Source organism: Oncorhynchus nerka, linkage group LG3 (assembly GCF_034236695.1).
Source record: "Oncorhynchus nerka isolate Pitt River linkage group LG3, Oner_Uvic_2.0, whole genome shotgun sequence".
Classification (NCBI taxonomy): Eukaryota; Metazoa; Chordata; class Actinopteri; order Salmoniformes; family Salmonidae; genus Oncorhynchus; species Oncorhynchus nerka.
In genome coordinates this window covers 52,537,755-52,565,276 of record NC_088398.1, presented here as the reverse complement: position 1 = coordinate 52,565,276, position 27,522 = coordinate 52,537,755, and the positions used below count along the sequence as shown (strand labels likewise).

The following is a 27,522-nucleotide window of genomic DNA, read 5'->3' as shown; positions in this document are numbered from 1 at the left end:
TCAGTTTTAGTAGAAATAACAGTACTAATGTTTATTTTGGTGTTCTCAATAAACGACTAAATGGGTATTGTGGAAAGGTGAGTGGCTGAAATGAGAAGTAGAAGAACTCAGGTCAGAGGCTAAAATGTCTCACTTGCAGCTCAGTTAGACAGACTACTGAGGAATCATTGAAATTGCTTATTTCAGACTAGAGGAACAAATCACAGGTAAACTGTTCCAAAGTAATAGTTTGAATAGCAATGAAAGTGTAACTTGTTTACCATGATCATTGAAATGTTAGAGGCAATGCCTCTGTTTATGGCTGCCTGTTTACACACGGTTAAGCAGAGGATCACCACAATGTCCCGGTCTCATGTGATCGTTTGTCTTTCCAACAGGAGCAGTAACATGGCTGCTGACGACAAATCCTCCTCCTCATCCTCTACGCTGGATTGGAGTGTGGCGCCTCCTATTTCCCCTGGCAGCCCATCTCACCTGACACACTTCAAACCCCTGACTCCAGAGCAGGACGAGCCCCCGCTCCGATCAGCATACAGCTCCTTTGTCAACCTGTTCCGCTTTAACAAAGGTCATTACTAAGATAACACACGTGATACGCATGATGAAAGCAGACAAGATTTCAGGGATTGCAGACATTCACACAAACTTACTTAAATTACACTATGTAATTGTTTTGAGATGGTTGACAGTCATCTAGTAGACCTGTGCATTAAGATGAGGAGACAAGACAAAAAAGCGGAAGAATTGAGTCGTTGTTTTGTCACACTGTTATTTCTTATTCTGTGGAGTGTCCTATAGCAGTCAATACTATGCAGTACTGTACAGTCTAGGCTACTGTACTGTACCCTAGGATGCAGGGAAAGGTACTGTAGCCTTGACCACCAGCCGGGTTTACAGTCAGTTAGTTTAATGGTCTGGGGCCGTTTTTCATGGTTCAGGCTAGGCCCCTTAGTTCCAGTGAAGGGAAATATTAACGCTACAGCATACAATGACATTCTCGCGGATTCTGTGCTTCCAACTTTGTGGCAACTATACTACATGACCAAAAGTATGTGGACAACTGCTTGTCGAACATCTCATTCCAAAATCATCATCAACATTAATATGGAGTTTGTCCCCCATTTGCTGATATAACAGCCTCCACTATTCTGGCAAGGCTGTCCATTGGAACATTGCTGCGGGGACTTGCTTCCATTCAGCCACAAGAGCATTAGTGATGTTGGGCGATTAGGCCAGGTTCGCAGTCGGCGTTCCATTTCATCCCAAAGGTGTTCGATGGGGTTGAGGCTCTGTGCAGGCCAGTCAAGTTCTTCCACACCGATCTCAACAAACGATTTATGTATGCACCTCGCTTTGTGCACGGGGGCATTGTCATGCTGAAACAGGAAAGGGCCTTCCCTAAACTGTTGCCACAAAGCACAGAATCGTCTAGAATGTCACTGTATTCAATAGCATTAAGAACCATAAAAAACAGCCCCAGACCATTATACCTCCTCCAGCAAACTTTACAGTTGGCACTATGCATTCGGGCAGGTAGTGTTGTCCTGGCATCCACCAAACCCAGATTCGTCCATTGCCCTATAGCAGTCTATACTATGCAGTGCTGTACAGTCTAAGCTACTGTACTGTACCCTAGGATGCAGGGAAAGGTACTGTAGCCTTGACCACCAGCTGAGTTTACAGTCAGTTTAAGATTAACAGGAAGTAGAATGCAACTCGGAGCAGAGCCCATGTCCCGTGAGGTCATGTGATGTGACACTGCCTGTTGGCTAGGTGCAAGGAAGGGGCCGGCCAACCACATGGTCCATCATGTCTCCCTCTCTCCAGGCCCCATCCTTACTGGCAGGCCCCTCACCAAGGCAGCAGGGCTCTGCTCATATACTGTAGCATGGAGCGTTAACAACATTCTATTTCACATTTTTAAAATTATTATTATTATTATTTTTTTAATTTAATGGAATTATTAGAGGGATGGTGAATCACTTTACGCTGATAAGATTAGATCTAGAGAGAGCAAGGGAACATTTATGGACACCAGCGATGCATACACTTATAAGTACATTAATGTACACACACTTAAAGCTGCAATATGTACGTTTTTGGGCGACCCAACCAAATTCACATAGAAATCTGATTTGTAAATCTGCAGTATAGCTTAACTTTGTGCACTATTTCTATGCTTCCTGTTCTTAAGTTTCGGTTTTGTACACCAGCTGAAAATACAATATTTTGGGGTATGGAAAAGATATTCACAGTGGTTCAGATGGCACAAGGATTATACTTGCTTGTTATGTCACCCCCCCCAAAGAAAAATATTTAAAAATAATAATAATATATATATATATATATATATATAACATACATGCATAATGCACTACCAATTAAAAGTTTGTGGTCACTTAGAAGTGTCCTTGTTTTTTAAAGCAAATCTCATGTTTTTGTCCATTAAAATAACATCAAATTGATCTTAAATACAGTGTAGACATTGTTAATGTCTAAACTTTTCAACGGTAGTGTATATTAGAATTTCTGCATAGTGCACCTTTAAGGGTAAAGTAGTGGGTTCAAGGAGTAGGACATTCAAGGAGTTGGTCTGATGGTGTCCTTTGATGGTATCGACTTCCTTGTCTGTTTGTGGGAACAATAGAGCGTGTTGTCCTAAAAAAACGGAAATTAGTTGCCTCTGGTTTGTTCAGCTATTCATACGGGGAAAATTAATGGGGAAAGAATAGGGTTTTGGGATTAACACCGAAAATAAGGTCCGAGGTTGACACAGGCTCAGAACATTTTGTTCTATGAGATATCAGTCAGTTAACATGACCTTTCTGAATTATGTAGCCTTTATGTGCTTTTTTAAATTCCATAACCCCCCCATGTCATGAGGATACCTTTGCCATCTAAAGATGTTACTTTTGTTAAGTAAATCAGGTGTTAAATTAGGTAAAAAAAGAGACTGGAGTGCCACTTTAAATGACCTGTTCTAATTTATCTATGTGTACAGAGGAGGGGCGGCCACCCTCAGTGACAGAGAAACCGGATGTGGTTGTGCCGTCACCCACTGGGGAGCGTAGGAACTGGACCATACCAGCACACTCCATCCACGGCTCTGGGGCGCATAGGAAACAACACCACAATCTTTTACGCAGGACTTCTACTGCTTCAGGTACCACACACACACACACATTTATTCTAATGCATCAGATGTACAGTATACTTATACAGTGGGGGGTTGAATACTGCACTGTTCGGTAGGGCTTGCAAGTTAAGCATTTCACTGTACTTATGCATGTGACAAAAAGAACTTGAGTGATTCTTTGTGCTTTCATTTATATTTGGAGTGATTGCATTAACTGTCTCTCTGGCTTGACCTGATAATGGTGATGAACGTTTCATGCTGATAGGATTAGTCATCAGTCAGAGATCCGAGTCACTGGAGGCGTTATATCCGCCAGGCAAGCTTAAAGGAGAGCTGCTGTGTTTCTACCATGGGCTAGAATACGTATTGAACTGCTGCTCTTTTTGTGAGGGCTATCCATTTTGACATTTTATAGTTTTAAGTTAGCGACGTGCAGATAAGAATGGATGCACAGTGTGAGTAACATGACGTCTATTCAAAAAAGCTGATGTATGTCTTTTCTTTTTGCAGTGGACTGGCCATTATGGCCTGGTGAGGGTGAGGGCCTTCTATACTGTGTGTTTGCTAAGAATTCTGAAATGTTTTTTGCGCTTGATTTTTTTAACAACCTGGTTTCATAGAGTGGGCGGCTAACCCAAGCACCTGAGTGGTTTTGGTGTGAGTGTGGTTGATCTAGCTACTTTTGGCATGTATGGATAAAGTGCCTTCTGATGTTATTTTGTTGCCAACACTGATATTTGATCAGTTGTATGTGTTTGCATAATGATATAAGAACTAACATCATACTACCTTTTTTTTTGTTTCTCACTCAATGGCATTTGTCCGATTTGCGTTATCTGTATAATTTTATTCATAACCATAATTGTTCACTAGAGCCTAGTTTATGGCTACTGATATACTGGTAAGCTTCTGTTGTGTTATTGTGCAATCCTTTTTTAACTTAACCTGCCATTATCAAAGCAAATCCTTGAAGAGATTGTCAATTTCCATGCCCGTTTTGGGCTATAACCTACCTAAGAGAGGTATAAAAAAAAAATGTCTCTCCCAGTCTCCCTCCTTTACCTTTCTGCATTTTATTTGCATGAAAAGGGAGCATTTGCATGACGTGAATGGTTAGACGAAATCTGCTATGAAGTGTGTGTTGAATGGCTGCACCATGTGTGTTTCTTTTTGTGTGTGTGCTGCTCCTAGAGGGCCGTAGGAAATCGGAAACCCCCCTGGGCACTCACGATCCTCGTACGGCTGTTCAGCTCCGCACTGCTCTGAAGAGACTCAAGGAGATCATGGAGGGAAAGAGCCAGGTATCTACCATACCATTTCACAATCACACTGCTGCTGTTGTTTATTGTACTTCACATTACACTGCTGTTGTTTTACACACCGTTACTCTAGTGCTGCTTGTTTTCACTTGGAGTAATATAACTTAGCTTACTATCACAGTCACACACAGGCAACTGTTCCAAATATGGGACAACGTGTGAAGACCCCTCTTATTTATTTTAAAGTAGGCTGTTATTGTTTCATCTAACCGTTTGATTTCAGTGAAATATAGTTTTCATGTACTTTGAAAAGATTGCTTCAGCATTACTTTATACCTCAGTGTTAATTGGTACACTAAATAAAGAAGGCATATTGCAGGACAGTGACCTGAAGCAGTACTGGATGCCAGACAGCCAATGTAAGGAGTGCTACGACTGCAATGAGAAGTTCACCACCTTCCGCCGCCGCCACCACTGCCGGCTCTGTGGCCAGATCTTCTGCAGCCGCTGCTGCAACCAGGAAATCCCTGGCAAGTTCATGGGCTACACGGGTGAGTGCATTGGGGACTCACAGGGGGGGGTGGGGGCATGACCTCAAGACCATGCCCACCCCTTGCCTGCATCATCATCATCATTATCCCTAGTGACCTCCTGAGGAGAGGGAAGACAGCCCCTAAAGAATGATCCCAAAGCAGGGTCACAATATGTTAGAGAGGTCCAATGGTAGAGATCTAGTTGAGCCACTGCTGAGATCATGTGTATGTACAGAGGTCTATGGGTGCTCAGCATGGTGTTTTTTCTGCTGTGGTTGTTTGTGTTACTAAAGTTGGACTTGGGTAAGTTGACCAGTGACCTTTGAGCTAACATTGCTGTGATGTGAGAATCTGAGACCAAGAGATCTAATCAATAGCATGTTTGTCCTTTGATGATGTGCTGTGACCTAACCGTGCCATGCAGTGACAACACCACAGTAACCACGATACTGCCTCCATCCTAGATCATAGCAGGACCTGCTCTTCCTCTCACTGACTCCTACCCTTCTCGCTGTCTCCCTCCCTCCCGCCATTGTCTGTCTGTCTGTCTGTCTAGGAGACCTGCGGGCCTGCACCTACTGCCGTAAGATTGCTCTGAGCTACTCCCACTCTGCAGACTCTGGCTCCATAGGGGAGGACCTGTCTGCTCTGTCTGACTCCTCCCCCTGCTCCACCTGCGTCCTGGAGCCCAGCGAGCCTCGCACCCCGGTCGGTGGACGGAAGGCCAGCCGCAACATCTTCCTAGAGGAGGACCTGGCCTGGCAGAGGTAAAATAAGGCTGCATCCCAAATGGCCCCCACCCTAAGAACACAGACCGAGAGGAGGAACCATAGAGATAAATCATAGGTTTAAGTCTGTGGGAGGAACCATACATGCACTCTCCAGTCTTTTGCATCCTTACTCTAGTAATTTTATCCCCTTCCTGTCCTATGAACCATGCATGCACTTCTCCTTCGCATTGACCTCTAGTCTTTTGTTGTCTTCTCTTCACCTCTCTTGTCCACAGTGTATTTATTTCTGTCTGTGTATATCCTGCATGATTTTCTGTGTATCCCTACTCTCATATCTTTGTTTTTTCCTTCAAATGCAGAGTTGAAGAGACAGAGGAGAGAGAAACATTCAGCACTCTTCATCCCCTATATCCTCTCCCCTCCATGTCCTCTCCTCTCCCTCCCTGTCTACTCCATCCTTCTCCTGTCTCCTCTGTCTGCCCTCCTTTTCTTCCCCTGTATACTGGGTGGGTTCCTTATCCCTGCTTGGTCCACGTGCATGGTTTTATTGGCGCTCTACTTCCTCTTAACCAATCAATCAATCATATTACCTTTGAGAGGGGTGCCTTTGAAAAACATACATTTCTCAGCAAAAGGGATTTCAAATAAATGTTTGACTTTAAAAACAAAGAATTACCGAGAGGTATTATTATTCGATTGAACATACTTTTCCTATTATTTTTCAAATCCATCCCTTTGTTTGATTTTGACAGGGAAGCATGCTTTTATATTTTGTTTAGCTCTAATAAAATGCCATCCCTTTGAACTATATAACCAGCTTTGATCCCATTTTCAGTGTTCTGCTCTTGCTCAAATGAAATATTTTCCCCTTTCTCTCCTGGCATAGAAAAACTCCCATTGGGATGAGAAAGAAGTGAGTCCTGCTGTTACTTTTACTAACGTTCCAACTTCTCTGACAGCTTGTAACAGTTTATTTTTTTATTTTTGACTTGAGCTTTACCATTCTAGCCCTACCATATTGAGACTTCTGCATGCGTCTACCATAGCAAGTTCCGGTAGTGTTCTATTGACATCAAAGGTGGATGTGAAATGATTTAGTTCAAGAATGAATTTGTTTGTATGTATGTCTGTGTGTCAGTTTGATTCACCAGGACTCTCAGAACAGTGGCATGAATTCTAGACGGAGCACGCTACAAGAGGATGGAGGCAAGTCCCCAATAAGGAAGCGGTGAGTGTCTGCTTTTGGTCCAACATCTTTATATAGAACCATTTTACAGCTTCTTTTACATTCTTCCAGCTAGGTTTAGGGTTTGTATTTTGGTGCCCTATTTTCTGATAGTGCATCCCACAGAGAGATGTTTATATGAAGTTCAAGGTTGGTTTCTTTTACAGAAACAAAGCATGTCTGACTTTAGTTAATAGGAAGGAAATTGTCCAAGCCATTTTTGTCTCTTAGATTATGGGGATATTATCTATATGCATGCAGCAGCATTTACACTTAAACCACTAGATGCTGTTTTCCATTATGCCCTCGGGTTTATTACTGGTCATGGTTCTAGAATTCACTATTGTGTTTTGTATTAAAAAGTGGGTTGTACCTCATTGTATGTAAGGAGAGAGCAGCATTTTCTTGTTTATTTACAAAGCACTCATGCAGAAACTTCCTATCATTAATTACAATTAGACTTTCGAATGACCAAACCTGGTCTCAAGCTTGGATAACCCTGGAGGCCCCTTCGGTCTCTACATAGTTGGGTAAAGCTGATTTTTAGTTTTTTTTTGGGCCCTTTATGTGGAACAACTTCCAGAGCTCTCTGAAATGAGATGTTCTGGTCCCCATTGGTCAGTTGAGAGTCATGATCAGAGACTTCAACGTTGATAAATGTGTCTATCTGCCTTGTAATTTTGTATATTGTATATGTTTGATGTATTTATGCAGGGTTCGTCTGTGAAAGACAGCCTAGTGTCCCTGTCAAAATAAAGGTTAAATAAAATATAGAATAGTTATAATAGTGTGTTCATTCTATTTCTGTTGGACCCTTTTTGACATCTATTAGTCCCCTCCCTTTCCACTCTAGGGGTTTGGCACAGTTATTGTAATATCCCACAGGACGTTAGTATTAGATTACTTGGGAGAGTATTCATTTTTGAGAAACCAAAAAAAATATAGGCCTATTTTAACAATGAAAAGGCTTTGTCGGGAAATTAAGTATAATTATCTATGTGACATTGCCACATAGCCTTCAAGGATGGTCCATTACATTCCAATTTTATTAAAACAACAGTTTTATGACATTTTTTACGAGTGCATCCCATTTAAAAAAATCACTGGTAGCCTACACACGTTTCGCACGTGTAGCTTGTTATTGTCATCAAGGTCAGAGGTCATGTGTAGCAAGTGTAATGGGAGAATTGTAATCAATGCATAATGGAATTGAATTACGGAATTCAATTGGCTGATGGAGTAGGCTACAATGATCCACCAACATGTAGGCTGTTGTTTAATATAAATGGAGTTGTTGTAGACAAGGATGGGGAGCGCAGCAAAATAGCCTCCATTAGCTAGCCTTGCTACTTTACAATGCTTTGATGTAGCCAAGACAGACACTACCAGATGGTATGGTAGATAACCTATGGCAGCAACAAGTTTGTCCAACTTGCGCGAATCGGTTTGGCTACTTTATCTCTCTCCCTCTGTGTTACACACTGGCCCCTGCTTCTCTCTCGCACCTCCCCCACCCTTCTGCTGGAACAAGCAAAGCTCATCGCGCCGGCTCTCAAGGGTTGCACAAGCAAGTCCCCATTGAAGTAAAAAATAAAATAAAAAATGTATTTCAATTATTCAGAAAAGGTCATATTATTCAAATAGTGAAATAATTTCTAATCCCTATTACACAGAGACACAGACACACACACACACAGACACACACAAGTTATGGAAATATAGTATAGAATGAGAAGTAAGGTACAGAATGAAAATGTGTTGCTGCATCTATTGAGGGATGGCCCTGTAATGCCAGCCCCGTCTTATCCAGGTCAGCCAGTGTGACCAACCTGTCCCTGGACCGGTCTGGCTCCTCCATGGTGCCCTCCTATGACAGCTCAGTGAGCCCCCAGACCAGCAGGGCCATGCCAAATCCTGACCACAGCGAAGAGGAGAGGAAGATACTGTTGGTAATGATGCTCTCTTACTTTCACTCCCTCTTTCCCCTTATTCTTTCTGTTCATTTTTACCCCCTTTTTCTCCCCAATTTCGTGATTATGATCTTGTCTCATCGCTGCAACTCCCCAACGGGCTCGGGAGAGGCAAAGGTCGATTCATGCATCCTCCGAAACATGACCCCCCCCAAACCGCGCTTCTTAACACCTGCTCGCGTAACCCGGAAGCCAGCCGCACCAATGTGTCGGAGGAAACACTGTTCAACTGACCACCGAAGTCAGCCACTAGAGCGTGATGAGCCAAGTAAAGCCCTCCCGGCCAGACCCTCCCCTAACCTGGAAGATGCTGGGACAATTGTGACACAGCCTGGGATCGAACCCCAGGCTGTAGTGACGCCGCAACACTTCGATGCAGTGCCTTAGATAGTTACGCCACTCGAGGGCCCCTTTCACCTTATTCTATCTGACTTTGTATCCTGCTCTCTCACTCTGACACTCTTTCTTTCTCGCTCGCTCGCCCTCTCTCTCCATCTCGCAAATTACTCTTTCGCGTTCTCTCTCTCTTGCTTCCCTCTATCCTCAATCTTTCCCTCTATCTCTGTCTGTATAATTTGTTCTGTCCAATTTACAATCCATTCTTGACAAAGCAAACATAAGTCATTTTTGACTGACTGTGATGACATGTAGGACTCATCCCAGCTCAAAGACCTGTGGAAGAAGATTTGTCACAACACTACTGGTATGGAGTTCCAGGACCACCGCTACTGGCTCCGTACATACCCCAACTGCATTGTGGGGAAGGAGTTGGTCAACTGGCTGTTAAGGAATGGAACTATCTCCACAAGGTAAAGACAGACATCATGCTGAGGGAAAACCATTCTGGATGTCTGAGTAAGCATCCTGTTGTATTAAGCAGAGATTACATGAGTTACTAATGTTCTTTCTCCCTCATCCATCCTCTTTCTCTGTCTCTCTATCGCTCATTCACACTCTTGCAGGGCACAGGCGATAGCCATTGGTCAGGCTCTGGTAGATGGTCGTTGGTTGGACTGTGTCACTCACCACGACCAGCTGTTCAGAGATGAGTACGCTCTCTATCGCCCCCTCCAGGTGAGATACTGTTTTGTGGGAATAAGGGGAAGAGGACATTAACAATGCTGATGGGGGTGGTGTTGATCATATCAAATGTATTTATATAGCCCTTCGTACATCAGCTGATATCTCAAAGTGCTGTACAGAAACCCAGCCAAAAACCTCAAACAGCAAGCAATGCAGATGTTGATGCACGTTGGCTAGGAAAAACTCCCTAGAAAGGCCAAAACCTAGGAAGAAACCTAGAGAGGAACCAGGCTATGAGGGGTGGCCAGTCCTCTTCTGGCTGTGCCGGGTGGAGATTATAACAGAACATGGCCAAGATGTTCAAATGTTCATAAATGACCAGCATGGTCAAATAATAGGTCTGGGACAGGTAGCACGTCAGGTGAACAGGTCAGGATTCCATAGCCGCAGGCAGAACAGTTGAAACTGGAGCAGCAGCACGGCCAGGTGGACTGGGGACAGCAAGGAGTCGTCATGCCAGGTAGTCCTGAGGCATGGTCCTACGGCTCAGGTCCTCCGAGAGAGAGAGAGAAAGAGAGAATTAGAGAAAGCATAACCCAGCCAACCCAGACAGGAAGATCACATCAGTGACTCAGCCCACTCAAGTGACGCACCCCTCCAACGGCATGAAAGAGCACCAGTAAGCCAGTGACTCAGCCCCTGTAATAGGGTTAGAGGCAGAGAATCCCAGTGGAGAGAGGGGAACCGGCCAGGCAGAGACAGCAAGGGCGGTTCGTTGCTCCAGAGCCTTTCCGTTCACCTTCACACTCCTGGGCCAGACAACACTCAATCATATGACCCACTGAAGAGATGAGTCTTCAGTAAAGACTTAAAGGTTGAGACCGAGTTTGCGTCTCTCACATGGGTAGGCAGACCATTCCATAAAAATTGAGCTCTATAGGAGAAAGCCCTGCCTCCAGCTGTGTGCTTAGAAATTCTAGGGACAATTAGGAGGCCTGCATCTTGTGACCGTAGCGTACGTGTAGGTATGTACGGCAGGACCAAATCAGAAAGATGGGTAGGAGCAAGCCCATGTAATGCTTTGTAGGTTAGCAGTAAAACCTTGAAATCAGCCCTTGCCTTGACAGGAAGCCAGTGTAGGGAGGCTAGCACTGGAGTAATATGATCACATTTTTTGGTTCTAGTCAGGATTCTAGCAGCCGTATTTAGCACTAACTGAAGTTTATTTAGTGCTTTATCCGGGTAGCCGGAAAGTAGAGCATTGCAGTAGTCTAACCTAGAAGTAACAAAAGCATGGATTAATTGTTCTGCATAATTTTTGGACAGAACGTTCCTGATTTTTGCAATGATGGTCATAATGGTGAGGATGATGATCATGACGATAGTGGTGAAGATGGTGATGCTATTGCTGCTGAGGATGACGATGATGTGAAGATTGTGATGATTGTGTAGTTGATGATAGTGTTGATGATTTTTTTGATGACGATAATAATGATGTTGGTGACGCTGTTGCTCATGACTGATGAAGGTGTCTTCTATCCTCACAGAGCACAGACTTCTCTGAGACTCCGTCTCCTGACAGTGACAGTGTCAACTCTCTGGAGGGACACTCAGAACCTTCCTGGTTTAAAGACATCAAGTTTGACGACAGTGACACAGACCAGGTGGCTGACGAGAATGACTATGTCATGCCCAGTAAGTATCCCTGCATGCCTTGTGACTCTGGCTACACATTACAACAACTAGCCTCATGTCCATGTCTGTTGCTTTCCTAAATAATAGGTAGTTGAGTCCTTCTGTAATGTTTGAGATGTTTCTTTGTGTTTATCTTGAACTAATGAGCTATTAAAGGATTCTAAGATCCCTTTTGTATTGGCTCTGATGTCCCTTCATATTTATCCCCCTCCATGCTGCTATGCATCAAGAAGACACATTTTTTTTTTTTTACATGACTAATAAAGATCAATCAATTAATGCCCCCCCCCCCCTCCCCCATAAGATTCGTCCAGTCCTAGTAAGAGGACGTCAGTCAGCAGTTTCCAGTCAGCGGTGGACAGTGACTCTGCTGCCTCCATCAATCTCAATATGGAGCAGGACAATGTCAACTTCCACATCAAGAAACAGTCCAAGTACCCCCATGTACCCCCGCACCCTACGGAGCAGAAAGGTACTGAGCCACACACACACAAACACACAAAAATAATGATTAGTTGCTGTTGTCTTGCTGTAGGCAAACGCCTTATACTAAGGCTGTGTTTACGCAATCACCCAAAATGTGATGTATTGGCATATCTGATACTTATCTTTTCTAGAATTTGTTCTGTTGAGTTCACATTTGTATGGCTGTGTTAACAGTCAGTCCATTTCGGTTATTTTTTTTGACTAATTGGTCTTCTGACCAATCATATCAGCTCTTTTGCCAATAATTGGGCAAAAGATCAGAATTGGGCCTGCCTGTGTAAACGCAATCCTGATACAATTCCGATGTTTCATATGCGACCTAAGTCTGAAAGCTCAATTCAGATTTGTTTTGCTCTAAAGTGGGAATTTTGCACATGACCTGTTGTTACAACAACAACCACCCCAACATTTAAAGGAACAGTGACAGGAAATGAGCTATGCATATAAATGAGTGTGGCGTTCAGAAGGAAATATAGGATAGCACACAAAGTTTGCATAGCCAGTTTCCATAATGGGTATATGTTTTTGGAAGGTGGAGTTGTGCGTGTGTTGATGCATTTCTCCGCTTTCTCCTATCAGAGTACCTGGTCTCAGAGGAAGGAGGACAGAATATCTCCATTAGCGACGCCTTCATCAAAGGTAGGAGGGTCGTTCCACAAATTCGGTGCCTTTTGAGAAGTGTTACTGTCAACTGGGGAGTTGGGTCACAAAAGCAGCATGACAGAATTATTAACACAAGTTTTCAAATTACAACTTGTTTCTTTGGGAAGATGTATAAAGTGATCTGTGCATTTGAACAACAGCATAAATACACCAATGTATTTTTGGATGTAAAAACTGAATCATCTCTGCTGCACATGCTGCCACTGTTTTGATTAACAAAGTTATTTTTAGAACGAGCAGCTTGCAACCAGCTCACGAGTGCATCGAAGGGAAAACTCAACAAAAAGAGCAAGCTAGCTACCGGTGTGCGTGCTTTACGGTAGCTAGTATCCACTAGCTAGCATCTAAAAGCAGGAAACCCAAAATAGTGTTGCAAATTGGGCATAGAACCATGTTTTTTTTGTCCTATCAGATCCATGAGAAGGTCTTAGCAAGTGTATCCCTTTGTCCTTCAACTGGTGATGGATGTGGATGTCCGGTTTAGGTCCCAGGCTCCCAATGACTATCATGAGCAGACTCAATACCAAGCAATGTAAGAGCTGGCAATGTAATCCGAGTGATGTGTGGCAGGCCGGATGCCCAGTGCTGCTGATGGCAGAGCAGTTGATCATTTTTCACTTGTTTAAACCAACCAAAAGTGGGGCACTGCCCCTAATGGACGGGCCGCCACTGTTCACCATATTAAAACGACAGTTCAGTTCACATAACACGGTTGACCTTAAAATGAGGGACAGACGTAAATTAATCACATATAGATAATCATCATCAGAAATGACTTCGTCAAAGCAACAAAATAACTAGGGCTTTACAATGATGTTGAAACTTGGAGAATGTGATCTATGTTAAAGGGCACTTCATTTAATATAACAGCCATTTAAAATTCAATATTTGTGCACAATTTCTACTTAAAATATCAATGGGATGCACGCAAAAGGCACTCTTTTCGTGGAATGACCCAGGAATTCCCCACTTCCTTATTTAGTTCAAGTGTTGCTTCCTTTTCAACTCTTTTGCAGCTGTGTATTCTTTCTGTTGAACAAGTAGTTGGTACTGAACCTAATGTATTGTAGCTGTAAGCCAAGCTAACATTCTCTCTCTATCGTGCTCTCTCACTCTTCTCTCTGTCTGTGTGTGTGCTGTAGAGTCCCTGTTTAACCGTCGTGTGGAGGAGAAGGCTAAAGAGATGCTGTTCACTCCTCTGGGCTGGCACCACAGCTCCCTGGACCAGCTCAGAGAGGAGAATGGAGAGAAGAAGGCCATGGAGAGGCTACTGTGAGTACCGTCAGATAACTTAGAGGTTTGAAAGTTGCTCAAATGTTTTTGTCATTCCATTTATTTATTTGTTATAGGTATGTTGGATGTTTGGAAACTAAAGACTAGTCTTTAGCTTACTGAAGTGAAGTAAAACTGGAACTGAAGTGGAACATATTTGAGTCATTCTTTTAGATGAAACAACATCTCAGTATGAATTGGAGCATACTATGGTGTTATTTTGGACTCCAGAGTGACGCAGCGGTCTTAGGCACTGCATCTTAGTGCTAGAGGCGTCACTTCGGACCCTGGTTCAATTCCAGGCTGGGAGTCCCATAGGGCGGCGCACAATTGGCCCAGTATCGTCCAGGTTAGGGTTTGGCCGGGGTAGGCTGTCATTGTAAATACAAATTTGTTCTTAACGGACTTGCCTAGTTAAATAAAAATGTAAAATATTTAGCTGGTGAATCCACATGGTATACTGGCCTTAAACTGCTGTTTTCTTCCCTCCCTTACCCAGCTCTGCCAACCACAGTCACATGATGGCGCTGCTACAGCAGCTGCTGTACAGTGAGTCCCTGTCCCTCTCCTGGCGTGACATCATTGTTCCCGTGGTGAGGCAAGTGGTGCAGACGGTGCGGCCAGACGTTCGCAGCTGTGATGATGACATGGACATCAGACAACTGGTCCACATCAAGAAGGTAGCTCACTGACAGTAACCTCGTATAACCATCCAGAAGTCTCACAAGCTTTACATTCTGTAGGGCAGCGGTAATTAGTCTGGTAATTAAGAGGCTACACTCACAGTGCTCTCGGAGGTATTCTGACTTGCCATTTGGGTGAATAACTTGACTTTCTGTGCAAGTCTCCATATTGAATTCAATCAAAGATTTACGCTAAAGTCCGAGTTGCCTGCAATTATCTCAACTCTGAATCAGGTTATTTGTCATATATCTGTACTTATACTGCACCCACTGTAGGGGTTGAATTTTGAGTAATTTAACGTGACCAAAATGGCTATTTTATTATTATTTCTTTCTTTAGATTCCTGGAGGGAAGAAGTTTGACTCTGCCGTAGTGAATGGCTTTGTCTGTACCAAGAACATTGCCCACAAAAAGGTAGGTTCCCTCTCCTGTAAAAATAACCACCATCTGTCCCTGTAAACCGAGCCAGAACGACACTGTTTATTGCTTGTCTATGTGCAGATGAACTCGATAAAGTATCATTTTGTCTTAGATGAACTCGTACATCAAGAACCCCAAGATCCTGCTGCTGAAGTGTTCCATAGAGTATCTCTATAGAGAGGAGACCAAATTCACCTGCATTGACCCCATTGTGCTTCAGGTCAGTCAGACACTCAGTGGTTTGTGGGTTGTGCTGTCCTGTTGATTTAAAGCATGAATGATTTATGTAGCTAAATTAACAAGATGACAAGGATAATGTCAAATAACCTAATCAAGGGCTAGGCATTAAGACAAACACATTTAGAATACATATTTCACTAATTCCTGGACTCCTGAGTGGTGCAGTGGTCTAAGGCTCTGCATCTCAGTGCCACTGGAGATTCTGGGTTCGAGTCCAGGCTCTGTCGCAGCCAGCCGCGACCGGGAGACCCATGGGGCGGTGCACAATTGGGGCGGTGCACAGCGTCGTCCAGGTTAGGGGAGGGTTTGGCCGGCATGGATGTCCTTGTCCCATCGCGCACTTGCGAGTCCTGTGGCGGCCTGGGCGCAGTGCATGCTGACACGGTCGCCAGGTGAACAATGTTTCCTCTGACACATTGGTGCGACTGGCTTCCAGGTTAAGTGGGCATTGTGTCAAGAGGCAGTGCGGCTTGTCTGGGATGTGTTTCGGAGGACGCACGGCTGTCGACCTTTGCCTCGCCCGAGTCCGTACGGGAGTTGCAGCGATGGGACAAGACTGTAACTACCAATTGGATACCATGAAATTGGGGAGAAAACGGGGTTTTTAAAAAAAGTATATATTTCACTAATTTGCTGACACCCATCCATAATTTCTAGAAATTAAGAAAAATAAACAAATCTTTGTCTTTGTTCCCCAGGAGCGTGAGTTTCTGAAGAACTATGTTCAGCGTATAGCGGACGTGCGTCCCAACCTGGTGCTGGTAGAGAAGACTGTGTCTCGTATCGCTCAGGACATGCTGCTGGAGCACGGGATCACATTGGTCATCAACGTCAAACCAGTCAGTATCTCTCTAGCTCTCTGTACTGCTAGTTACCTTATTAGCTGTGGTTATCAATGTCAAACCAGTCATTACTGATATCTCACTAGCTTTCTCTAGCCCTCTGTTCTGCCCTCTGTCACTACTTACATTACTGCTGGTTATTGACCTCAAACCAGTCAGTACTGCCCTGCCCTCTTTCTAGCTCTCTGTACTAGTTAACGTACTAGCATGGGTTATGTTTCCAAACACACCTTAATTAGCTTTAGAACATGTTACATACAGGTAACTGCCAAAATAAAGGAAACACCAACATAGGGCCACCACGAGCCAGAATACACATTGGCATAGATTATATGTTTCTGGAACTCTATTGGAGGGATGCAACACCATTCGTAAACAAGAAATTCCATAATTTGGTGTTTTGTTGATGGTGGTGGAAAACGCTGTCTCCGGCGCCACTCCAGAATCTCCCATAAGTGTTCAATTGGGTTGAGATCTGGTGACTGAGGTGACCATTACATATGGTTTACGTCATTTTCATACTCCAAACCATTCAGTGACCTCTCATGCCCTGTGAGCCTGCCCAGCATTTTTGTACCCTAAGCATGATGGGATGTTAATTGCTTAACTAACTCAGGAACCACACCTGTGTGGAAGCACCTGCTTTCAATATACTTTGTGTCCCTCATTCACTCAAGTGTTCCCATTATTTTGGCAGTTACCTTTATGTAGCTGTTAGCTTTTTGTTTTTAACTCTTTTTGATGGTGTCTTTAGCCATGTTAGCCTGTTCTTCTGCTTAACCCATTCACCTGTCTATTAGCCGTACCTGCCCTCAGTCTCTCTTTCCCACCTCTGGTTCTCTGCAGCAAGTCTTGGACAGGGTGAGTCGTATGACCCAGGGGGACCTAGTCATGTCCATGGACCAGCTGCTCACCAAGCCTCGACTGGGAACCTGCCAAAAGTTCTACCTACACTCTTTCCAGCTGGCCAATAGTGAGTGGAAACTACTCTGTCTGTTAGATATAGTAAGCCGTTCATAAAACTTAATTCCCTTAAATAATCCAACACAGGAAACCTACTGCAACCAGGTGCGTTCATTCACAAGTTCCTCCCGCCCATTCTAGACTTATCTCCAGGCTCCTCCTTCTGACTCCCCTGAGTTCCACAGCACAACTATGTAATATGTTCTCCTCTCTTCCCTTCTCTCTCTGTGACAGATGAGTTGAAGACTCTCATGTTCTTTGAGGGCTGCTCTCCCCAGCTGGGCTGTACCATAAAGCTTCGTGGGGCATCTGAGTATGAGCTGGCCAGGGTTAAAGAGATCATCATCCTCATGGTGTGTGTGGCCTACCACTCCCAGCTAGAGATATCCTTCCTCATGGATGAGTTCGCCATGCCTCCCAGTCTGGCCAAGACCAACTCCTTCCCCTGTCTCCTGGAGAGCACTACTGTTGAGGAGGAGGAGGAGGAGAGCCAGGAAAATGGGACCGACCAGAGCACCCTCTCCCAGGGAGGAGAGACTGTGCTGGGGGAGGAGGATGAGAAGTCTTCCCTTGGGAAATCTGTATCAGAGTCCTCCTCGCCTAAAGATGTCCATGGTGCAAAAGTCAACAAAAACACTTCCTGTCCTCCTCTTCCTCCTTGGGGGCTGAGGGGGTGGAGTCAGCAGAGGTCATGACCTCCACGCCGTTGTCCAATCGCCAGGTGCTGCCACCTCCAGTGTCCCCACCCTATCTTATTGATGACCTGGAGGAGTTGGCAGATGAGATTGGGTCGGGGAAGGGGGAGACTGAGGGGGGGAGCGGGTCGGGGGTTCTGGGGAGGGGTGAGTCGCGGGAGGAAAGCTCGGGTTCAGAGACGCCCCCCAGGCTGTTCAGAGACCCCCTGCAGGATGACACAGGGCTGTTTGTCACAGAGCAGGTGAGGGAGAAAAAAAACTGATTAAGGATACAGACAGAAACATGTTGGTTTCCATTGCCCTACAATATCCTCTTCTGTTTTGCCACCGAGCAGGTGGCCTCAACGGACGACCGTCTCAAGACGCTTACGGCAGGCTTCAAACAGGAGCTGAAGGACATCATCCTTTGTATCTCCCCCTTTATCACCTTTAGAGAGCCCTTCCTCCTCACGCCTGCTGGCTTACGCTGCCCCAGCAGAGACTACTTTCCTGAAAAGGTCTGTTGGTTTACATTCACTGAAGGTTTTTCAACCTGCTTTCTATCAATTCGCTCAATGTAGTTCAGTAATGTACAATAGAATATCAGGTCATCTGTTCACGTGACCGTTAATTCCTCTGTACTCAGTTGTTAGTTATAGTGGAGATGTCTACCAAAATAGTTGTTGTCATGCGTGTGCATTACGCACATCTCATAACACTTAAGTGCTAGGCAAATGAGCCGATATGCTATTTTCGTATTTGAGATGTAACAAACTAGTTCCTTGTGTAGGTGTACCTCTCCCCGCTGCTCAACAAGGACTTCAAAGAACTGGACTGTCGACGTAAGCGACAACTCCTCAAAGATTCCGCCCCGTCAGGTGGAGGCATCACCAACGGAGTCCCTCCCCTCCGCCCCATCCAGGTGTTACCCTCCCACCACCTTACCAGCGCCCGCATCGCAGAGCAGCTGGGAAGCAGCCAGGACCTGGCCAAGATGCTGGCAGACTACCGTGCCCAGGGGGGCCGCCTCCGGCAGGAGGCAGACCCCTTCACCCAGCCCCTACCTCAGCCACCAGTCCGGGAGGCTCCACCGTCCAAGCACCCCGTCAAGGCTGATAGTGAAGAAGAGAAACCAGCAGGACAGAACGACATGACCTGGGCCTCCAAGGTGAGTCATGGCCAGCTAGTTGGCACATCTACACACCACAATAATAGGAGATGGATGGGACAGATAGGCAGAGGAGGGAGACAGATCTCCAACAGTCTCACTGATGTATCTGTGGCGTTAGATTTTGTTCTGATGTATATTGAGGGGTTTTCCATTACAGACAACCTATGTTAACATCTCCCTTGGTCAGTGCTAGTTTACTGCTCAGTGTGTTCCATTGATGAGCACACCACCTCACTCACTCTCCAGAGAGATTAGGGGAGGTCTGAAGAGGCGAAGTGCGCTCTTGAATTGTAAAGCATATGTGCTTGTTGTTGTTGACCACCATTACTTCTGTGTTTTTAGCTGGACTGCCTGAACCCGGTGAACCACCAGAGACTTTGTGTTCTGTTCAGCAGCTCCTCAGCCCAGTCCAACAACTCCCCCAACCCCTGCGTCAGTCCCTGGTAAACCCCACTCAACCCTGGTGGTCTTCAATTCAGTACAGCTTTATTTATCCCCTTAGGAGCAATAGAAATCTTGTGAACCCGGTGTGAAAGACCAGCTGACTGAACTCTGAAAGGTCAGCTATTCACAAAGACTTATTTGTTCTCAACAGGATTGTCACGATGGAGTTCTACGGAAAGAATGACCTCACACTAGGAATATTCTTGGAGAGATACTGTTTCAGGTGAGGGAGAAATATCAGAACCTGACAAATTATTTATTGAATTTCCGATCAAATATTTGACCATGAAGTGTGTCATTGATATGTAATAAAATGTCATTCAATGAAGCCCCTCTTCTTTGCCCTGACGTGTCTGTCTGTGTGCGTGTGTCTGTGAATGCATGATAAAGGCCATCCTATCAGTGCCCTAGTATGTTCTGTGAGACTCCCATGGTGCACCATGTGCGGCGGTTTGTCCATGGCAGTGGCTGTGTTCAGATCGTACTGAAGGAGCTGGACTCTCCTGTGCCTGGATACCAACACACCATCCTCAACTACTCCTGGTGCCGCATATGCAAACAGGTACAGTAACTTGTTAATCTGCGTTTCCTTATCTGTTCCATGACTAACCCCAGGACTTGCTCTATAGCTATCACACCTAACAGTTTGTTTTAGTTAATAGCGAGATCACCTAGTTCAACTAATCAAAGTCTTGCTAATCAGAATTGCCCGTTTTTGGCTAGAGCAAAAAGCTGCTGTCCAGGTCTGCTTAGTTTCTATCGCTCACAGAGCTTTGATCCTTGTATTCTGCTGTCTCTGTAGGTGACTCCTGTGGTGCCCCTGTCCAATGACTCGTGGTCCATGTCCTTTGCTAAGTACCTGGAGCTGAGGTTCTATGGTCACCAGTATACCAGGAGGGCTAATGCTGAGCCCTGTGGCCACTCCATCCACAAAGACTACCACCAGTACTTCTCCTACAACCAGATGGTGGCCTCATTCAGGTGGGAAACATAGGCCAAGGCTTTTATTTTCATCCATCCAACCATCCATTCATACATCTATCCATCATTTATCATTCCTTCAATTTTTTTCTTATCATTTTTGCTTAAATTCAAAACATCTTCAACACACAAAGAAAAGCATTCCACTTGTCTAACCCCCAGCTACATCTCAGTGAGACTGCTGGAGATCTGCCTCCCTCCCCCTAAGATCTTCATCAGGAACCAGGGGCCCTCCAAGGCAAGCATGCAGCAGGACCTCAAGGACTTCTCACAGAAGTAACTGTCTACCTGTTGTCTGTCTACCATGGCCTTAAGTAGCTTGGTCCCAGATCTGTTTTTTATTTATTTATTTTTATTTGACCTTTTATTTAACTAGGCAAGTCAGTTAAGAACAAATTCTTATAGGAACAGTGGGTTAACTGCCTTGTTCAGGGGCAGAACGACAGATTTTTACCTTGTCAGCTCGGGGATTCGATCTTGTAACCTTCCGGTTACTAGTCCAACGCTCTAACCACTAGGCTACCTGCCATTTGTGCTGTATAGCTGAGTCCTATGGTTATTATCCTCTGAGTTGGCCAGACGGTACAAACAGATCTGGGACCAGGCTCCAACTGACGAATCTGAATAATCTAGTTTGACTAGTTTTTACCTTCTTTCTAGTTCTGACCAGGCCTTTTCCATTCTCTCCCTCTTGTCAGGGTGAATCAGGTGTACCTGGCCATAGAGGACCGCCTCACCTCCCTGAAGACGGACACCTTCAGCAAGACACGCGAAGAGAAGATGGAGGACCTGTTTGCACAGAAAGACGTAGGTTCCCCCTCGAAGGGTGGGAGCTACACTCCAAATATGTCTCGTGTATGTATAGTGCAGTGGAGGCTGACTTTTCATCAGTGTTGTCACTGTAAATCGGAGGACGGGCTCATTATAATGATTGAACAGAAAGGTATCAAACACATGGTTCCCATCAGTTTTCTTTGTGTGTGTTCAGATGGAGGAGGCAGAGCTGCGTAGCTGGATAGAAAAGCTGCAGGCTCGTCTCCAGGCTTGTGGTAGTGACTCCCCCCAGCAGCTCCAGACTGTATTGGAATCAGTGGTAGTGAAGAAACAGAGCCTGTGTGAAACACTGCAGTCCTGGAACAGCAGGTGAGAACACTGATATCGGAGCAGCTTTTTATGTTAGGGGTGGTTTCCTAGACAGATAAATTAATCTCCAATAAACACGCATTTTTAGTCTAGTACTAGGCTTCATTTTTGATCTCATATAATGAATTTGTTGAACCATTTAACCTCCAGGCTGCAGGACCTATTCCAGCAGGAGAAGGGCAGGAAGCGTCTGTCGGTCCCAGCCAGCCCTGGGAGACACAGACCGACAGACGACAGCAAGGTCAGTGCAATATATACCTGATATAAATCAATGATAGGATGAGCTTAGTATATGATAAGGACTTGTATCCTAAAGGATGGAATGTTATGTATTTATTTTGTTTAACAGACCAGTGTTCTGGAGTCTTCTCCACGCAACCCCTCCCCTGTGGTACAAAATGGTGACAAAGGTGAGGGGATTTTTTTCCCCAGCTTTCAGTCAGAATGCTATAGTACTTCTCTCATTGGTTGACAGTAGTTGATGGGCGTGTCTGTTTTTCAATTGACAGAGGACCGTCACCTCACTACCCTGCCCTCGAGCTCGGGGTCGTCATTGCTAACGTTACCGTCACCAGGGGAACCCGGCTCAGAACCCCTCTCGTCTGGACCTTCCTTTCCTGACCAGGACTCTGTCAGCATCCCAGAGGGTGAACACACACACACACACCTGTAGAATCACAAACACAACCCCCCACGTACGCTTACCATTCACTTTCTCTAGATCTACAGTGTGTATCTAAATACAGACCTCTCTGGCCTCTAACTCCATTCTTGTTGTCTCCTAGATGTGTTTGATGGACACCTGTTGGGCTCCAATGACAGCCAGGTGAAAGAGAAGTCCACCATGAAGGCCATTCTAGCCAACTTGCTGCCAGGCAACAGTTACAACCCCATCCCATTCCCATTGTGAGTACAGTATGCCCTTCACATCTGAATAAGCTTTTTACCTGTAGTATAAATTAATTTATGATCAGCCATATAAGATAGCATCTGATATAATGCCAATGCTATATTGAGCCCTGTTCATTTTCTTACTTTGTTGTAATGTTTAGCTTGAATCCCAGTGTTGACGGGAAAAATCACCACTATATCAGGTGCCACCTACTGCCGATGTGCCCTTGAGCAAAGCACGTAACCTCTAACCTGCTCCAGAGAGAGCTCTGCGCTGCTCTGCCGCTGACCCTGTGCTGTTGTTTTGTGGTGGGGCTGAGCACTGTGAAAGCCAAAATAACAAATGTCCATTGTAATCCAGGGGTCGGAACCAAAATTATTTTCCAATTGTCTTCATTTTCTGGTCCAACATTAGTTAAGCCAACTCTCTGAAGTTCAGACTTTCAGAGATCCTTCATAGAAGCCGCTCCTTCGTGGGTATAATTTTGTAGACCTAATTCAGATAATGCATGTCATAACAACAAGATGCCCAGTGATTCATGCCCAGCGCTCTCCTCACCTGCAAAAATTCAGTCGCATATCACACCCTACACTACACTTGTCTGTCCAATGCATGTACATAGAGCAGCTTGGTGACGAAGTGTAATGTTTGATGTAGAAAAATATATTTAAAACAAGCGGCTTCTATGAAGGATCTCTGAAAGCCTTTGAACTTCAGAGAGTTGGCTTAACTAACGTTGGACCAGAGCTAGCCCTTGATCATGACTCTCAGTTCCATTACACATAATGCCATCTAGAGTTTGAGAGCTAGACCAGAGCTAGCGAACAAGCTTGTGTGTTCAGAGCGGCACCAGAATTAAAATAGAAAGCACGTCTTTTTGTAGTTAATAAATCAATGTGAAACGTCATAACTATAATAGCCTTAACTAGAATTGGAAAAGTGAATCTGTTATCTAATTTAAATTTGGAAAAATAAAATAAAATTTTATTTGTCACATGTGCTGAATACAACAGGTGTGTAGACCTTATCAATACTGAGGCAATATACAGACGGTACCGGTACAGAGTCGATGTGCGGGGGTACAGGTTAGTTGAGGTCATTTATACATGTAGGTAGGGGTAAAGTGACTATGCATAGATAATAAACAGCGAGTAGCAGCAGTGTAAAAACCAAGGGGGGTGTCAATGTAAATAGTTTGGGTGGCCATTTGATTAATTGTTCAGCAGTCTTATGGCTTGGGGTTAGAAGCTGTTAAGGAGCCTTTTGGACCTAGACTTGGTGCTCCGGTTCCGCTTGCCGTAACGTCAGTAGGCTACATTAAACTATGCATGCTTCGGAGGGAGGGGCAGGTAGCCTACAAACACTGGGAAGGATTTTCAGCAGGCAGGCAGACAGACACTGGAATATGCTTCTGAGTGACAGTGAGGGCAATGCAGAGGTGCTTTGTTGTGTTTTATGTGGGACTTGAAAAAAATTCCTGGAATGTAAAAGAACGCTCTTAACCAGTTCCTGTGCTTCTGAAATAACAGTTCTGTTTCAGAACAGTATAGATCCCTGTTGTTCTCGGTTCTGTTCTTTGAAAAACGTTGTTCTTTTACAGTTTTCGGTTCTGTTCCCTGAATTGGTTCCAACCCCAGGTTGTATCCTCTGTATAATGGACAGATAAGTAGTGTGTTGTATTATTGAGCCCTGTGTGTTTTCTGACGTTGTTGTGATCTTTGTTTGTCAGTGACCCAGACAAGCATTACCTGATGTATGAGCATGAGAGAGTGCCCATAGCCGTGTGTGAGCGAGAACCCAGCTCCATCATTGCATTCGCTCTCAGGTAACCACTCCGCTCTATTTCTTCTCCATTCTCTGCACGTCTTACTCACTGATGTGTTATGTTGTCTTGTTGTTCTAAAGTTATTGTCGTTATAGTGTTCTAATGTTATTTGAATGACCTCGGCCTGATTCTCTAGCTGTAAGGAGTATAAGACCGCTCTTGATGAGCTGTCAAAGACAACGGTGAAGGCTGGAGGCGAGGACACCACTCAAACCATCAGGTACACACAAACTCTGCTGATGTTGACTGTGTGTATGTTACCTGATGTATAATGCCTCGTCTCATCCTGTCGGGGTGTAGCTCCGGAGAGAGCCGGGCCAAGAACAGCCCAGCCAAGCCCAATGAGACGGCCTCCTCCCAGATGGGTCCGGGCCGCAGCAGCATGGACACTGACCCTCTCAGTGAGTAGTGGATCCTCTCAGGGTAAACGGGAAACATGGGGGGGGGGGGCTAGAAAGTATTTTTTTACCTCAGTTCATTTCTGTTCTAATGGCATTCCTATCATCCTTTTAATTTTTTATTTGAACAGAAGATGCAGACATAGGAGACAAGCACAAGAAGTCAGCCGGAAACCCTCATATCGAATTACGTGAGTGTTTCTCATTGGATTTATGTGCCCTTTGGGATGGCGTTACCTGTGAAGTGCTTAGCCCGCAAACGTTCTCTCAATAACAAGCATAGGGCCTAGTCAGTAATATCTCTCTCTCTCTCATTCGTAGAGTTCTCTGATGCCAATGCTAAGTTCTACTGCAGGATCTACTATGCAGAGGAATTCCACAAGATGAGAGAGGAGATCATGGACAGTACGGAGGATGACTTTGTCCGCTCGCTCTCCCACTGCGTCAACTGGCAGGCCCGTGGCGGCAAGTCTGGGGCCGTCTTCTACGCCACCGAAGGTGTGACCCTCAACACCAGAGTCATATTGTTTTATTTAACTTGTATTTACCAGGAAGTCCTATTTGGGGGCAAGATAACTCCTTTAAATATGTGCTGTCCATGTCACCCACCTGTAGTGCTATTTATTTGTCTGTAGTGGTTATACCTATCACTCTCTTTCTCCCTCCTTCCCTCACTCAGATGACCGGTTCATCCTGAAGCAGATGCCCAGACTAGAGGTTCAGTCCTTCCTGGACTTTGCCCCTCACTACTTCACCTACATCACCGGAGCTGTGCAGCAGAAGGTAAACTACCCATATAATTACATTTGACTTAGATAAATATGAACTATTTTGGTGATAAATTGGATTTCCTCAAATAAATTACTTTATAAAAAAAAATTCAAACCCCCCTGTCTGTCCCACAGCGACCCACTGCCCTGGCTAAGATCCTGGGTGTGTACCGGATCGGCTACAAGAACTCCCAGAACAACTCTGAGAAGAAGCTGGATCTGCTGGTCATGGAGAACCTGTTCTATGGCAGGAAGATGGCCCAGGTGTTCGACCTCAAGGGTTCTCTGAGGAACCGCAACGTTAAGACCGACTCTGGGAAGGAGAGCTGTGAGGTGAGCATGGCACAAGGCCAGCAACACCAGGTTGTGGGTTTGATTCCCGCTGAGGCCACATACAACATAAATATTATGCACTCACTGTGCAGTCAGTAGCTTTGTTTATTATATCTTTATTTGACCAGGTATGTCATTGAGAACACATTCTCTTTTGAAATAACAACCTTTGGATAAAAGCATCAGCTAAATGGCACCATTCTATATTAGGTGGTTCTGCTGGATGAGAACCTACTGAAGCTGGTCCATGACAACCCTCTGTACATCAGAGCCCACTGCAAGGCCATCCTGAGGGCTGCCATACACAGTGATGCCTACTTCCTGTCTAGTCACCTGATCATAGACTACTCTCTGCTGGTTGGACGAGATGACACCACAGACCAGCTGGTGGTGGGAATCATAGGTGCGAGAAAAGCTTTCAAACGTATTTTCATTGGCTATAACATTGATAACTGTTTGCTGGTGCTTACAGAAAAAACATCTCATTTCTCTATGCATGCTGCTTCAAAAAGGCATGCGAATGAATTTGTACTCTGCTGTATTTATAAAAGAAACATTCCTTCCATTGTGTCAGATTACATTCGGACATTCACATGGGATAAGAAGCTGGAGATGGTGGTGAAATCCACAGGGATCCTGGGAGGGCAAGGTAATTCATCATCTGTCAGACGTCACCTTCCCCCTACATTAGTCCTTGAAGTCGATTTTTAGATTGTGCCCTTTCACATTTAGCTTTGAGATCTCTAGTAGTTCGTTTTTTTATTATACAAAGACCTTTTGATTTCTTCCTGTAAATGAAAATTGCTATTGTGGTGTTTTGTGTCTCACTCACAGGTAAGATGCCCACAGTGGTGTCTCCGGAGCTGTACCGATCACGTTTCTGTGAGGCCATGGACAAATACTTCCTCATGGTGCCTGACCACTGGACAGGTCTAGGGGTCAACTGCTAACTGACACCAGGGAGCTAGCCTGAGTTCCAGATCTGTTTGTGTCGTCTAGCCAATTCCTATGTCATTGTCACGGCATGTTTGGCAACACAGCATAAACGGATCTGGGACTCCGCTGCTAGCTGCAGAACACAACATGGGCATCAGTTACCAGGAGGGACAGGAGACTACAATGCAGAAAAACCCTTTGCCCAATAAGGAACCATAAAAGCATACTGGATGGATTGATGAAGAGTAATGCAAGGCCAGTATACAACGACTCAATCATTCCATAGTATTATTATGATCTACTAGACTGTAAACGAGTGACTCGAGAGTATTATTGAAAGTCATGACTGTCCAGTAAAAGCTAGGCCCTAATTTATCCTGACATGGAAAGAACTTAATTCCCTAATCTTGATGTGTCAAACTGTTTCACGCGGGCACAGTGAGATGGCACTGAAAAAAAGATTCTTACTTGGTGGTCCTAGTTTGGTGAACAAATGAATCAATGTGATGTAAATGTACAGAGAGTATGTAATTAAAGATTAACACTGATTTCACAAATGTTTTAAACCTCCGTGTCAATAAGATGTTTTGTTTGTCCCATCTTGTGAAACTACATAGATGAGGATAGTCATTGTTCAACAGCTCAGATGTCCCGACTAGACTGTAGACTTCACCATGAAATGCTAATTGTTTTACCGGTATGTTGCCTCCTTGCAATCTATGTAGAGGCATTTGAGGGTTCCAAGGCTGAAATGGAGGATCCATTCTCATGTTTTTGGCATCTAATGCTTACCTAAGAAGTAATGTTTTAACT

General features: G+C 44.7%; 1 protein-coding gene across 1 annotated transcript; it reads left to right on the top strand.

Annotated features, from left to right (window-relative positions):
• The first annotated feature begins 377 nt into the window (after positions 1 to 377).
• Positions 378 to 27,275, top strand: LOC115110509 (1-phosphatidylinositol 3-phosphate 5-kinase). The gene is given in 46 exon segments (XM_065013339.1): positions 378 to 568; positions 3,002 to 3,163; positions 3,647 to 3,673; positions 4,328 to 4,437; positions 4,775 to 4,946; positions 5,485 to 5,695; positions 6,546 to 6,572; positions 6,798 to 6,887; positions 8,695 to 8,833; positions 9,506 to 9,663; positions 9,817 to 9,928; positions 11,425 to 11,572; positions 11,877 to 12,044; positions 12,638 to 12,697; positions 13,864 to 13,993; positions 14,493 to 14,673; positions 15,017 to 15,091; positions 15,210 to 15,317; positions 16,036 to 16,176; positions 17,026 to 17,152; positions 17,377 to 17,769; positions 17,772 to 18,079; positions 18,173 to 18,334; positions 18,607 to 18,984; positions 19,330 to 19,430; positions 19,583 to 19,654; positions 19,822 to 19,993; positions 20,234 to 20,412; positions 20,575 to 20,688; positions 21,111 to 21,219; positions 21,401 to 21,555; positions 21,706 to 21,796; positions 21,905 to 21,965; positions 22,065 to 22,202; positions 22,341 to 22,461; positions 22,608 to 22,649; positions 24,177 to 24,272; positions 24,409 to 24,492; positions 24,573 to 24,673; positions 24,802 to 24,861; positions 24,992 to 25,168; positions 25,350 to 25,453; positions 25,576 to 25,773; positions 25,984 to 26,176; positions 26,348 to 26,422; positions 26,608 to 27,275. Coding segments are annotated over 46 exon segments (6,327 nt in total). The 5' UTR covers positions 378 to 387; the 3' UTR covers positions 26,724 to 27,275.
• The last annotated feature ends 247 nt before the right edge of the window (positions 27,276 to 27,522 follow it).